At 36.3% G+C, this 14,575-nt stretch overlaps 1 protein-coding gene across 2 annotated transcripts in view; it reads left to right on the top strand.

The window, feature by feature from the left end:
- The first annotated feature begins 8,936 nt into the window (after window positions 1-8,936).
- The window catches only part of LOC113234311, a 42,049-nt gene continuing 36,410 nt past the window's right edge, over window positions 8,937-14,575 (top strand). For both annotated transcript variants that reach the window (XM_026469613.1, XM_026469612.1), the window contains exon 1: window positions 8,937-9,190. In XM_026469613.1, the coding sequence (XP_026325398.1) occupies window positions 9,112-9,190 (79 nt within the window). In that variant the 5' untranslated portion in view covers window positions 8,937-9,111. The remainder of the gene's footprint in view (window positions 9,191-14,575) is intronic.

The raw sequence follows: 14,575 nt of genomic DNA, 5'->3' as shown, positions 1-14,575 counted from the left end.
CTCACTTAGCGTGTGCGGACTAGGTTTCTATGCGTTATTATTCTAAGCATCTAACTATGTAATATTCGCACTGACAAATCTTACATCCATATTAAAACAGAGTAATAAATATTATGTTACATTTTAAGTAAATATGTAACTTTTCCACATGAATAATAGTGTAAACATCACCGCTAAAGTAATTTTTACTATAATAAAAATGTTAAATAATTTTTCACCAATTTCTGATAAATTCTTAGGTTTCGCGATGTTACACTTAGGAATTGAAACTATTTTTGCAGATTTAAATCGCGTATATTTGTTTTTCAAACAGTATTTCCTGTGATGAAAAATCTCAAACAGACATAAGACAGGCAGTACTAATTAATATGTTTTAATTTATTCTAATTTCTATTATTAATTAATAATGAATGTAACGTAATAAAAATTCATTCCATAAAATAATTTGTGAAACGTAATGTAGCGTAATTTGGAACGTTTCTTAAAAAAAATAAAAATCAGGTATTTAATTAATAACTTTTGTAACTATAGCGAAAAAATTGGGTGGTTTGCATCAATATTAGACATAACTGGTTGATGACTGTACCACCTCAGTCAACCGTGACCATGGGACCTGTAAAGGGTCCGAAACGTTGGTTGGTTTGAAAAAACAAATGCACGTGATTTAAATCCGGAAAAATAGTTTCATTTTCTTTCTTTCCTATCAATAGTTTTTGATATTTTCACGTTTCATATTTTAATATAAGATATGATGTTTTTAATCTTTAATTCGATCATACATTGTATTTAAGTATATCCAATTACGAATAAATTAATGAGTAACATAAATTTTAAAGTTTTTAATCGCTTCTGGAACGTTGCAGTTTTTTGCTTAACAGGTATATTCGGTGGGGCTGGCGATTCGATTATCCGAATGAGCGAAACAAGATCGATAATCCCCTCTAATCGGTTTTTTAATAACTTATTTACTTTCAGTTTTATTGTTAAGCGAAATAATAGTGTGAGAGTGACAATAAAAGGTTAGGTGTAAGTATTTAAAAAAGTTACCGAAATACAAACATGTATAGATTACGAAATAATCTCGTTTATACAGGTTGAAAGAAAATTTAAAGAATTATACGGAAAATTTACAGAATTATATGTAAGGGCCCACTAAGGTGAACTTTCCACGACCAAATTGAGGACGTCTTATAGAAAGGCCAGGTCAAGAGCTCCCTTGGCCGACAAGCTTGTATGAAAGATGTGTGTCAGGATCGTAGACTTTGGAAGGTTGTGGTCTTTGTCTACCCCGATAATAATAATAATACTTATTACACACCCTCCATATAGATGCACGCCATACTGTGTTTACTTGATTTCGGTCCCTAAATATTTTTCATACCAGCCAAAAAAAGGCTGAGAACGATGATATCAATAATATTATGTTTATTTCTTCCACATTGACACTTGAATCTCACAACATGTCAAAGAAATGTAACTATTTGAAATCTGTGTTGTCTCCCTTTGCGAAAAATAAATATTACAATGATAAAATGAGAAAGACAAAATCTCTGTGGTGAAACTATAACTGCTACCTACTCGTAATTTACTACTACACGCCTGTCCATAACAGTTGGAATGTCACTCAGAGCTTTAAACCGCAAAGACCTGAGGGGCACTGCCACTGCGCTCGTCACCTTGAGACATAGTTGACAAGTCCCATGTGCCTTAATTTCACCAGCCCCCTTACCCTTCAAAACTGGAACACAGTAATGCTGACATTTCTGCTTGGCGGCAGAAATAGGCAAGGTGGCAGTACTTCCCTGGACGAACACTTTCACAAGGAGCTCTAATGCAACTGAATGAGTGTGTTTATGGCAATTGGGTACGTGAAAGCTGTATAATATCAAGTTTTTACATTATTTCAGTTTTTAATCTCTTGTAGCTGCTTCTACAGCTTATAAGACTCTAGTTTTACTATCCGATTACCAATGTAACAGCTGACAGCGGTGTATAAGAAACTGTTAAATATTATAGTAAATACCTATACAAACAAGCATAAGGCGTGTCCATACAAACTGGTATCTCATACAGTAACGGTGCAGGTGTGCCCCACATACCTGGTACCGTAGCGTCAAACGTGCGCGCGCGCATGCCTTGCGTATCGAGAGAATTACGAAAGTATTGATGTGTTGTTTGTTGCCTATTTATTTTTATTAACCGAGTGAAGTAAACGTATTGCGGGAGACTGACTCCTGAACTAGGCTTGCCACCTTCCACGTGGTCAGAGGCTGTAGTTTCATTTAGGTTAGGGACTTAACACTTCTTCGATGGGCAGTTTTCGTCTCGATGATTTTCTTCATGTACGGCCAACTCTCATGAAGATCGGAATTATCCAGTTAGGTAGGTCAAAATTCGGGATAGAGGTCAATCGTTAAATCCAACTCAGCTGGGCGGACTTTGGGAAATTACGCCATATCTTCTTGTCCAAAATACCACAGTGTCTCAAGACAAAAGTCTTGTGTGTTGCCTGTGATGACTTGCGGTACTGAGACGTGGTCGCTCACTATGTGCCCCATAAGTTGGCTCAAAGTCATTCAAAGGGCAGTACCATATCTTTCTACATAAGGACTCTGGGACAATCTAAGTCAGTCCTAACCTCGGATAAACACTTTTGCACGTACTTTATCCGGTTCTCTGTAAGGTCAGTGCCTTAGGAATCAGTAATGAGGATACCTGCAAGGAAACCAGAGTAACCGACATAGCCCAAATAATTGCAAAACTGAAGTGGCAGTGGGCAGGGCACATTGCTCGCAGAACAGGTGGCCGATGGGGCTGAAGAGTTCTCGAGTGGTGACCGCGTACCGGAAGACGCAGCGAGGGCAGACCACCCACAAGGTGGACTCATGATCTGATGAAGGCTGTAGGAATCCGCTGGATGCAAGCGGCTCAGGAGAGGTCGTTGTGACATTCTTTTAGCTGAAATGACGATGATTATAGCTATAGTGAAACAAGAACTGTTCACTAAAGGTTCGTAGCTTCTGTGTATTGGCAAGACAAAAATCCATAGCAGTGACCCGTTTAGCTTTTATGGGTTATTTCGATCTATGATATACGTAATAAACCTGTTTCTGTCGTCAAGCAGTAATGCGAGCATTACTGTGTTCCGGTTTAGGGTATAGGTGCTGGTGAAATTACAGGCACGTGTGACATGTCAACTTATGTCTCAGGGTGACGGTTGCAGTGGCAGTGGGCCTTAGATCTATCGATTTAAAGCTCTGAGTGGCACTGCAACTGCAACAGATAGGCGTGTCGTTTACCTTCAGACACGACTGGATCGTCCTGTCACTTCCACTCAGTGCCTTAAATTGACAAGTCCCATGTGCCTGTAATATCACCAGCACTCTTACATTAGTGCACGTCTCTGGGCGATCTCTTTCATAAGGAGCTTTACTGTTATTAACTGTTCTTCCACTGGGTTATCACCGTTTCTAAATTAGGAAATAACATTAGTTGAATCTTTGGTTGCTAAAGAAACAACCATTTTCATTCACCTATGAATCATAGCCGGATGTCATCGTATTTTTAATGCAATAGGTCCATTAAAGTCTCTGTGTCACATCCTCTGTTATGTAAAACCAAAATGTTGCAATATGGTTGACTGTATCAACAAACATTGACCACACTACTGGGCACAGAAAAAGGATAGAAAAGGCATATAAATTGACCTATTCGGAATTATTATAGTAATAATAAACCAGAATTAAGTACTTTTAACTTTGTTATTAAAAAAAATACTTTTCATAGTGTCGCCATCTTTGAAAATTGACATTGAAATTGTCGTACTGATTAAACTCTATTGCTCATTCGTAAGGCAAATTCCCCTGAGAAGAACAAGCAAGAAACTCTAATTTGAATACATTTGTCATTACAATATTTAATTTAAACATCTTAGATCGAGACTACCTGCAAAAGCTAAACGGGTCACTACTGCGGATTTTTGTCATCCAAGTACGCGGAAGTTGCATAATAAACCTCTATTTTAAATTTTTTATATCACAATAGTTTTAAATCTCGTAAATGGCAGATTTTGAATATCAATCGGAATCTTATTATAGTAGCTATACTTTGAGACTTTATGAAGACGACTGTCAAGAATGGCTAGTTTATTTGTATTCCTCGTATTAATGTTATGTCTGTCACTATATTTTTCCAAACATAAATTACAAGGAGTTCTTAGGTTTTCGCGATTGTAACAAACCGAACTTTCGGGCCCTTTACAGGTCCCATCACTTTACAAGTCACGGTTGACTGAGGTGGTACAGTCTTCAACCAGTTATGTCTAATATTGATGCAAACCACCCTATTTTTTCACTATAGTTACAATAGTTGTTAATTAAATACCTTATTTTTAATTTTGAAATAACAAATATACGCGATTGAAATCCTGAAAAATACTTTCATTTCCTATAAATTACAAAGGTTTTGATCCCCGGGCGGGTCAATGTAGAAACAAAATTTTCTATATTGTCTCGGCTCCGGGTGTTTGTGCTACCATCGTCGTTTACGATTTCCATAACACAAGTACTTTAGTTACTTACTTTGGGACATCGAGTATATAACTAGAAATAGAGATCGAATAAGGGCTATCCATCGCTGGCTGTTCCATTCGGTGGTGTGGAAAAAACAGCAAAACATCTAATTACAAAACAAACGGAATCACATTACATCGGTAATTCAACGTGTAGTTTTTAAATTTTCGTCCATTACATCAAAGCTTAAGTTAAACTGGTCGTTTTGGAGGGAAACAATTGACGACACCTGTCAATTGTTTCGAATTGGGGCTGGCCAATCGGAGTGCAGTCGTCACCGTAATGATTTAGCAGAATAGTTTTCTTTTTTTTCTTTTTTTTTTATTTATTTATTCAGGGAAACAAACAGTCATAAAACAGGGGTTCTACTAAAACCTTGATTAAAATAATTAGACCTAGAGTTCCACAAATATACACAAGAAATAGTGAGCAAATACGGTTCAACTACAAAGCATAAGAATTATTAATAACATATCATAAAATAACAATACCCGATAAATAAAAATGCTTATAAATTTTTTTGAAAAATTAACAACAAATAGGTAAACTAATAAACTTAAAAAACTACTTCTCTTACTTTCTTCTTAAAACTTTGTAAGGTTAACCCAAAAATATCAATATTATTTAAGTTTTTGTTATAAAAATCCAGAGAGCGCCTAAAGAAACCATTTTTAGAATAATTTGTTCTACTAAATTTGCATGAAAAGGTAGCTTCATACAAGTCAAATGACATTTCGGCTCAATTCCTGGTTAGAACGACGTATGTAATGTCAAATATAGTATTTTAAAAACTCCTTGAAAAGTACACGTTTAAAAACGAAGTTAAAATTTACAACTCGCTTCACACTCGATTAACACCGTTATTTATACTCGTACAGCAATGTACCGTAACGCATATGATACTAATTACTATAAACACAGCATGTATCAACCAATAGACATCTCACTACTCGGCACGGGTCTCTACAGAGGGTTTAGGCTAACACAGTGTTTTCCTTCAGAGTTAGGAAGAAGTATTGCTAATAAAAGTGACCTTGCTTTTGCCACATTTAAATAGCGAATGTGGATGGAGGCGTGGGGAGGTAGACCTCGGCGAACATATCTCAATTAGATTGGGGATACCCTTAAAGAAGAGTAGTAGTAGCAGTAGAGCCTTGTGAAAGAGTTCGTCCAGGGAAGTACTGCCACCTTATTTATTTCTTCCGCCAAACAGTAATGTCAGCATTACTGTGTTCCGGTTTTGAAGGGTAAGGTTGCTGGTTAAGTTATAGGCACAAGGGCAGTCGCAGTGCCCCTCAAATCTTTGCGATTCAAAGCTCTGACTGGCACTGAAACTGTTATGGACAGGCGTGTAGCTTACCATCAGGCGTACGCCTTGTTGGTCCCGTCACTTGATATTATAAAAAAAGGCTTTATGTATGTATGTAACGTAAATAAGATCTTTGCTCCGCAGTTAAAACGTCGATAGTAGCCTGAAAGCTTGCGCAATCTTTATGATTACTATGACCACATTACCCTTCACCAGCACAAGTGATAGCTAATTCTTTTCACAACACAAAATCCCGTATGACGCATGCGCGATTCGCGAAGACGGTTGCGCGCGCGCAGATTGCGAAACGTTACGCGACATCCGGCACAGTTCTGTATCGAGGCTACGATAGTGGTGTAGGTACGGTAAATTATGGTAGCTTAAAGAGTTGGATCTAGATTTTGTGTGGACCCGAAATTTTTGACGGACTTCAAAAAAAAGGAGGAACCTCTCAGTTTGTTTGTTTTTGTGTGTCGTAACATACGTTACGACATACACACAACGTTTTCTCCGACATTTGGGAACCGATTTCGAAGATTCTTTTTTGTTAGAAAGGTTAGTGGTCCCATTCGAATTTGAAGAAAACGTTCCACCTCGAAGGGAGGCAAATTAGGGGATGAATCCGGTTCACCCTGTTAATCAATTTCAATAAAACTTGGCAAATAGATTTTATTCCACAAACTTATTAAGTAATGTTTTCATGCAATACTTTTTCTACGACTAAATTAAAATAATGAAACACATGTATATTTTGTTAACAATCCACAAACAAACTCAAAGGAAGCCTAACAAAAGCTAGATACAAAATAAGTGTCCGTGATTGGTCTAATACCGCTCATATCATACCCAATCAGGAGGCAGTACAGCGTTTGAGTAGCGTCATATTTGATATTTTATATTGTTTTTAAATAGTTATTTTTGCCTTTGCACCTGTTATGTAAGATTTTGAGATGTTATTTAATAAAATAATTTAAATTTTAATAATTTCACAAAATGTTGCCTTTATTGTTGTTATACACAGTGACGCGTTTAGGTAGACTTTTTTTAATTAGTAAAAATACAACGTTCTTTTTTTAACCGACTTTAAGAAAAAGGAGGAGGTTCTCAATTCTACTGTATGTTTTTTTTGCGTGTGTATGTTACACGATAACTCCGGTATTTGTGCACCGATTTTCTTGATTATTTTTTGTTGAAAAGAGGGTACTTCCTTAGTGGTCTCATTTAATTTTGAAGAAAATCATCCACCTCTAAGAGTGGCTGTACACGCATGAAGATTCATTTTTATAAATAGCGCCTAAATTTTATTATAAGGAGCAATTATTTTAATGTTTGATTCTGCTATTCTCTAATTCAAGGCGTTTTTCTCTCAATATACTTTGAGTAGTGAGAACCGATTTTTATTATCTCCTGTGTCAAGTCCCGTATGGCGGCGAACTAGGGGATGAATCCGGGTTTGCGCACTTTCCGGTAACCGATTTCAATAAAACTTGGTAATAATATGTAATTCCACGTACTTGTGAGGTCGGTTTTTTTAGTACCCTGTACTGAGATTATTGAAATTACAATTGATAGATTAAAGTACAGGGTAGAAAAGAAGTTATTTCGTTCTGGTTACAGTACTAAATATTAATAAATACAGTACGTACATAACTTACAAATTGAAGACTCCGTACATGTTTCCTTTCAATCGATACTTGTGCAATTAAAAATCGTAAATATAAGTGTCCCGCTTCTGTCATAATTAATATTCGAAAGGTGTCCAATAAGAAATACCGGGACGCAATACGGTTATGTGCTTGTTATTCAATATGGAGACCGGTTAGCACGTAGCTTGACCCAGTCTAAAGAACTTCGTTTATCCAATTAAGTTGAAGGTTAGAAAAACAGAAAATTGTGGCTATAGGATCCTAGCAGGAGATCGGCTGCTTCTCAATTTACAACATGTTATTATTAGGCAACATACAGTGTGTTTTTTAACTAGGACAGTATTGGGAAATCCGAAACAAGAAAACATTCGAGTTCTAGAAACGAAGCAAAAAGGACATGACTCTATAAAATGGCGGCCGAATAGTTATTTGTTATGCAATGCTGCAAAGTTGTTGTTTGACGCGAGTGTTGATTGAAACCCGATCACGCGAAGGAGTATAAGATTGAAACTATAAGGTTCAAAAATAGAATCCTGAGCCTAGCGAGGGTTTCAAGCCACGAGACGCAAAACAATTTTGCCACAAAACAGCCGAGCGAAACACACAATTTTTCACTTCACCGTAGCAAGGAAAATGGTAGATGAAAAAAAAAACAATTGAACTGTAACAAATCGGTTTTATTACACAAAATTAGTTATCGTTGTCAATTTAATGTCAACAATAATAAGTATAAAATACACCAATGGATTTAGATTACTTAAATAATGTTCGACAAATCGGGTAGTTGAACGTATCATTTTGGTAAAAAGAAGTTAGCTGCACTATAGTCCATCGTCTAGTTCGAATTTCAAAAACCTTTTAGACGCTAGGGTGGAAGAAACAATTGCGCGCAGATTTCTAATGAGAAAGAAAGCCTTCCCGAGCTAGTGAGGTGAAAAAAAATGTTTGTAATCTCGATTGTGTTACCAGTGTCATAAAATAATTCACGACCTTAGATATAGTTATTGTATGAAACGAAATTATATAAAAGTATATTTTGCAAAATGTGAAGCGGTCTAAGTTTTATCAGAATAGGAAATACAGGGAACCTGTCTTAGGAACCATGAAAGTCTTTTTTTGTGAAAACAATTTTGGCTTAGCTCGAGTTGCCCATAAAAATAAAATTAATTAAATTTCTAAATATTTTTTTTCAATTCCGATATGCTCAATTTCATGATAAGGATAATTTCACTGTATCGAAAGAAAAAAAAACGGTATAGCAGAAATTTGTCAAATTTGATAAAACGTAGAAAACGAATAAAATTGCCAAAAAATTGAATACCAAACTTGTTGTCACAAAAAACCACTCGATCACGGAGATCGTCAACACAATGTCATAGTAAAAACAATTTTTCATTTGTTACAGATCCGTCCACCACTCTCAAATAAATACAATGTGAATAACATCACAATTATCTAGTGAAGAAATTAAACATACAAGTGACAACTAGTTAAAGAATTTAAAAGTGAAGTGACAGAGAGAAAGTGATAAGAAGTGACAAGTATAGTGAACTATGTACTAAGAGAATGGACTAGAGACAACAAGATGGCGTCGAGAACAAAATGGCGGACGAAATGCCGCCTCGGAGCTGTATTGTTTGCAATATTAATTCAAGTTGTTAACGGTAAGAATACTTTAATATTTTTAGTTTCTGGGATGTCCGCGATTAAGTTGCAATTATGATAAAATTTATTATTTTGCTAAATGTAGTTGCAATGGAAGTTGAGCCTTAACACAAGCCAAACACTCTACGTCATCAGTAGAATGAAAAGAGAACGATCGATGGTGCCTTACCAAAACTACCATGTAAATTACTAGGCATGCAGCGATTTACTCTTCAAAACAAATGTATTTCTTTATAAAATATAGTAACTCTGTAATCAATATTGAGCACTTTAATCGTAAGTAAAAACGAATGGAAACAAATGTCAAATAATTAGTAAGTTACGGCATGTATTTAAATGATGGTTTTAAATTTGCAAAAGCAGCAGGCAAAAAGACCTAAACCATTATCTTTTTTAACGATTGTGCCTTTTTCTCTGAGACATAAAATAAATTAAAACAATGTATGTATCAATCTGTTCTGAGCTAATGAATTGATTTCTATAAATTAACTTTGATAGTCTTCGCTTCTGCAACTCGCCGGCCGCTGCCGAGGCTACTCACTTAACTTAACCTACTGAACGGAGAGCGCAACCCAGATTTGATCTATATGAAAAAAAAAGTATCAAATATTATTTTTAACTATTATAAACGTAATGATAGTGTTACCTTGAATGCAGTTAATTTATAATCCGTATATCAACTAATATAGACGGAATTTAAAAAAAATATCGTTTATTTAACAAAGTGCACATTTACAATAGCTCAATTATATCTTTGAGGATGAAATGATGTTGTGCCATAAGTTACGCCATCGAAACAAAAATTACATTTCCATACGTTTCAATCTTTGCGACTAAAGCTAGAACTGTAACTGTTATGGAAGGCGTGTCGCTTGATATAATAAAATAACTATGCTTCAAAAATACTTAGACACTCTTGAGAAATTTAATCATCCAAAAGCAAAGTCCATGACGAATACACCGAATACGATACGGTAAAGAGGAAAGCCTTTATTTTTTTGTAAAAAAAGATATCGCTATCTCTGTCGATTAAATTATTCCGTAGGAAGTAAGAAAGAGACTACTGTATTTATTGTCATTCGTACCACCTGCTCAAGTTTGTGTAGTCGAGTCGCGACTCCAATTATCAAAATGGAAATATAAAAACTGGTTAGTTTTTTAACCTTTTAAACGGTATACGGTGGGCCATTTCAAAAATAAAATCGTCATTGAAATTCAGAGTTGAAAATTCTGACACAGACCATTTAGATAGCAAGTTGTACTCCCAGCTTTAAATCGCAAAGATCTGAGTGGCACTACCACTGCATCCGTCACCCTGAGACATATGACAAGTCCCATGTACCTGCAATTTCACCAGCACCTTTACCCTTCAAGACCGGAACGCAACAAAGCTCGCATTACTGCTTGGCGGCAGAATTAGGTAAGGTGGCAGTGCTACCTGTAGTACGAACTCTTTCAAAGTTATAACTTCTCCCTTTTGCGTCCGAGGTTTTAATGGAATTGCTAAGTTGTCTAGAACGCCCAAAAACTACTAATTCAACATCGTTTGAGTCTACCTCCCTTATACGAAGATGTTTTTAAAACATCATGATGTCATCAAAGTTTGAACCAACCAACCGTGGACTTGTCTGAGGGGTCAATAGCCCCTGTGACCAAAAACAAGGTTTTTAAGGTTGTTTTCGCACGATCATTTAGATTTAGAAATTTGCACAGTTTATCTTCGAGTTTTTTCAGAGTTGAGCGGTCGACACATTACACATTTCACTGCTGGGTACGGCTCTCCTTTGAAGGTCTTGGTCCAGCGATGCCACCTCACCTATATCTTCCGTTTTCGAGGGGTGAGGATGTTGGTGAAACTACAGGTTCACGAGACTTGTTCACTTCATGTCTCTGGGTGTCACATTACTGCTTGGCGGCGGAAGTACGTACCTATGTACCTAGACATCAGAACGGAAAAAATAGACTCTTTCCAGATGTGGTGTTGGAGAAGGATGCTTCGTCAAACCAACATAATTGAGTAGCTTAATATCGCAGACAGACTTTCCACAATATGCTACCAGTGAATCCTACAGTATTTTGGTTATATTGCTCGCCGACTATCAGACAACCTTGACAAACTGGTTGTCGTGGGAAAGAGACTCCGCGGTCGATCACCTAGCCGATGGAGTGACCAAGTGACCGCCCTCACCGGCCTCCCTATAACAACTGCACTGAGAGAGGCAGAGGACAGAACCAGATGAAAGAAAATTGCCCATAAAGTCTTTCGGTGACACGACCTTCAGCAATGAAGATGAGACTAAGAAGAAGTATGTATATTACTTACACTGGTCACTAGAAACCTTTCATAGATGTTAGGTACATCATGTGTCATCACAGACAATTTGTGGACTACGTCATGTGACGGACAAATAAAAAGAATTCCAAAACCTGACACATTTGTATCATTAGAACGCGATGAATTTGTGGAAAAATGAAAGCCATTCTTATTCGTGGAGTGAAAGTAAACATTGCTGCGCGGGCGCAGATGAGCAAAGTTTTGTTGAGCATTTCGCGCCGGCTACGGACAGATATGTCGACGTGGTCAAATTGTAAATCTAGATAGATAAAACGTTTTTTGTCTTACATCACACAACGTTATAACACGATTAAAACGAGAAACTAACAGAAATTAAAATTAAAAGTGGGAATAACTTGCGCCTGATGTTAATGATGACAGCGACATGGGAAGGGAACTTAGGGCTTTGTCAGTTAGGGCGAATGTGATCGCACGCAGCTTCGCAAGATATTCGGGTAAGTTGAAGGTAACTCTCTCCCGTGCTTATTGTACCTCCCTATATATACGCATTCGATTCATTGGGTTGTAATGGATCACATGCATCTGACTCGTCTTTTCGTCTAAGACCATTCTTTTATGGGGAACTGTACACGTTTTTACAATAAGATTCCGGTGCATATATTAAGATTACCATTTCCTAACTTTAGAATAGAATAGAATACGTTTATTTGCCAGAATACAGTATTTATACAGATCTTGAGTAAAATTAGGTATTTTATTAGGCAATTTGTAAGTACTAAATATTATTTATTACTTTAAAAGCAATGTGCCAAAAGCCATTTTGTCAATTGTGATCATTGACTTACAATTATATGGACGTCGGGTCCGCGCTAAAAAGTGTCCGAACTTATAAGGCATTAAAATCGTATACAGAGCGTCATTCACGCTTTAGTCTTCGTTTGTTCGACTGACAGCGACGCAAGCAAAATTAGACAGTACTGCGATGACATTAGAATTTAAATTCAACGTTTTAGCTTTTTCATATTCCTTTACATGTCACTACGTTTAAATAGGTTGACTTGGGACATTTTTTTCGTGGTTTTTGTATTAGACCCGTCGTCCATTTATTTGTAAGTCAATGATTGTGATTTAAAAGATTCTTAGAAATGTACTCTTATAAACGAGGTTGTGTCAATTTATTTATATTTTAAATATTCTTTGATATCATATACACACAGATCACATAACAATTCAAATAATTTCTTTTTAAATATGTTTAAGGGTAAGTCTGCGATCGTTGCAGGCAAAGCATTATATATTTTTATGGACATATTATAGCTATTCCAAGAAAAGCACGTAGTGTTATGAGAGGGGCCAGTTAAAAAAGTACATACTTCACGTTTCCTAGTAAATAGGGCCAAATTTTTTTAACAAACATGCATAGCTAAATACGTACACAGCGGGAAGCGTTAGAATTCTTAGCTTTTTAAAAAGCGATCTCCAAGATTCAAACAGGTTTACTCTTCATATAGCTCTGACGCACTTTTTTTTGGATAAGAAACGCACGATTTAGCTGTACGCAGTAGTTTATTTGAAAAAAAAAATGTTTCTTTATTTAGGTATACACCCATTAATAAATTTAACATTATTTATTACATTCTCTAGTAGTAGTAGAGTCTAGATTCTATGCAATTATGATTCAAAGTGTTTTCCATAGTATTCAAGGTTATTTGAAAAGAGCAATCCCTAGAGTTTCTAGCTCATTCTTCTTAGGGAGGTCAGCGTAGTGAACGAGCAATAAATGACGTTTTCAAGTAAAAATTGTAAAAATTTTACCTATGGAATAAATTTATTTATTTTATTTTTATAAAGTAATACAAAATAGTAAAAATTACTGGGACAATAGGCGGCCTTATTGCTAAATAGCTACGTTCAGATTATAGGAAAAAAATGTAAGTTAAAATTAATTGACGGCACTACAAATCTACAAGTCTACAAATGAAGACAAAAACATAAAATGCTAAATAAATAAAAATATATACATATAATTACATAAATTGAAGTAGTATATTATAAAACACAATTGCAATAACAACACACGAATTTTAAAACGGGTAAGAATAGGAGAAAAGAATAAATTAGAATATAAGATAATGAGCTTTGGGTACAGTGTTAAAAGACTGAACAGACTTAGGGCATCTGATCGATTCAGGCAGGGAATTCCACAGTTTGATGCTTCTAACGTTGAAGGAGTTGGAGTAGAGGTTAGAAAAGTGGATAGGACAGTGCTTCTTCTTCTTATCGTGTCGATACTTTATTTATTTTAGGATTATATTGACCCTAACGTCAAAGTATGACTGCGCTGTCCGTGGCCGCGTAGAGATCTTACCTCGTAAAGGTGTTAGGACACAAGGGGCATAACAGTAAGTGCCGCATGTACGGCGTTGGGGCACCGCAGTCACATTGGGTTTGCCTAGTATCCTTGAAACTCCATTTACACATCGTATCTCTGCAGCGTCCTACCTAAGTGCAAAGGCGATTGAAGGACTTCCACACGGGCCACCGCAGGTCGCAATAGTAGTGCTGTGAAACACGAAACAATCTTTGAGAAGGAAGTTCGTTCTTTGTAGTAAGCGGCATAGAGCTGAATTTAAATCTCAAGTGTCAAGCGTGATGTAGACCCGCGAGACCTACAAACCTGTGCAGCCGTGGCCTTGAATAAAACCTGTTCCTTGTCCTGTATACACTCCAGTGCTTTTCAAACTAAACGTTTTGATGGTATTAGCAGGTATTATAATTGTTTGATATTTTTGTAGTCTTTCTTTTTTGAAGATGGAGTAAAATGACAATTCATTGCGCGAAAGTGTTGCCCGCTTACAAGCAGCTAGTGATGCACTCGATAAATATTCTGTCGACTATTGATTGAATGTTGATTACGCTTATGCAATAAATAACCGAATTCGCTTCATTCGAATCGTCATCGGCCAATTATTCGTCCAACTGCTAGGTACAGGTTCATTTCAATTGTTGTAAGTTCATACATACTGTAGTCTAGGTTCTACTCTATGAGTAGAATCACTGGCTGAATGAATAGTTTTGTAATTAGAAT

Source organism: Hyposmocoma kahamanoa, unplaced genomic scaffold (assembly GCF_003589595.1).
Source record: "Hyposmocoma kahamanoa isolate Upper Pololo Valley unplaced genomic scaffold, ASM358959v1 83, whole genome shotgun sequence".
NCBI lineage: Eukaryota > Metazoa > Arthropoda > Insecta > Lepidoptera > Cosmopterigidae > Hyposmocoma > Hyposmocoma kahamanoa.
The sequence above is the reverse complement of the archived record's forward strand: the minus strand, read 5'-3'. Positions and strand labels throughout refer to the sequence as shown.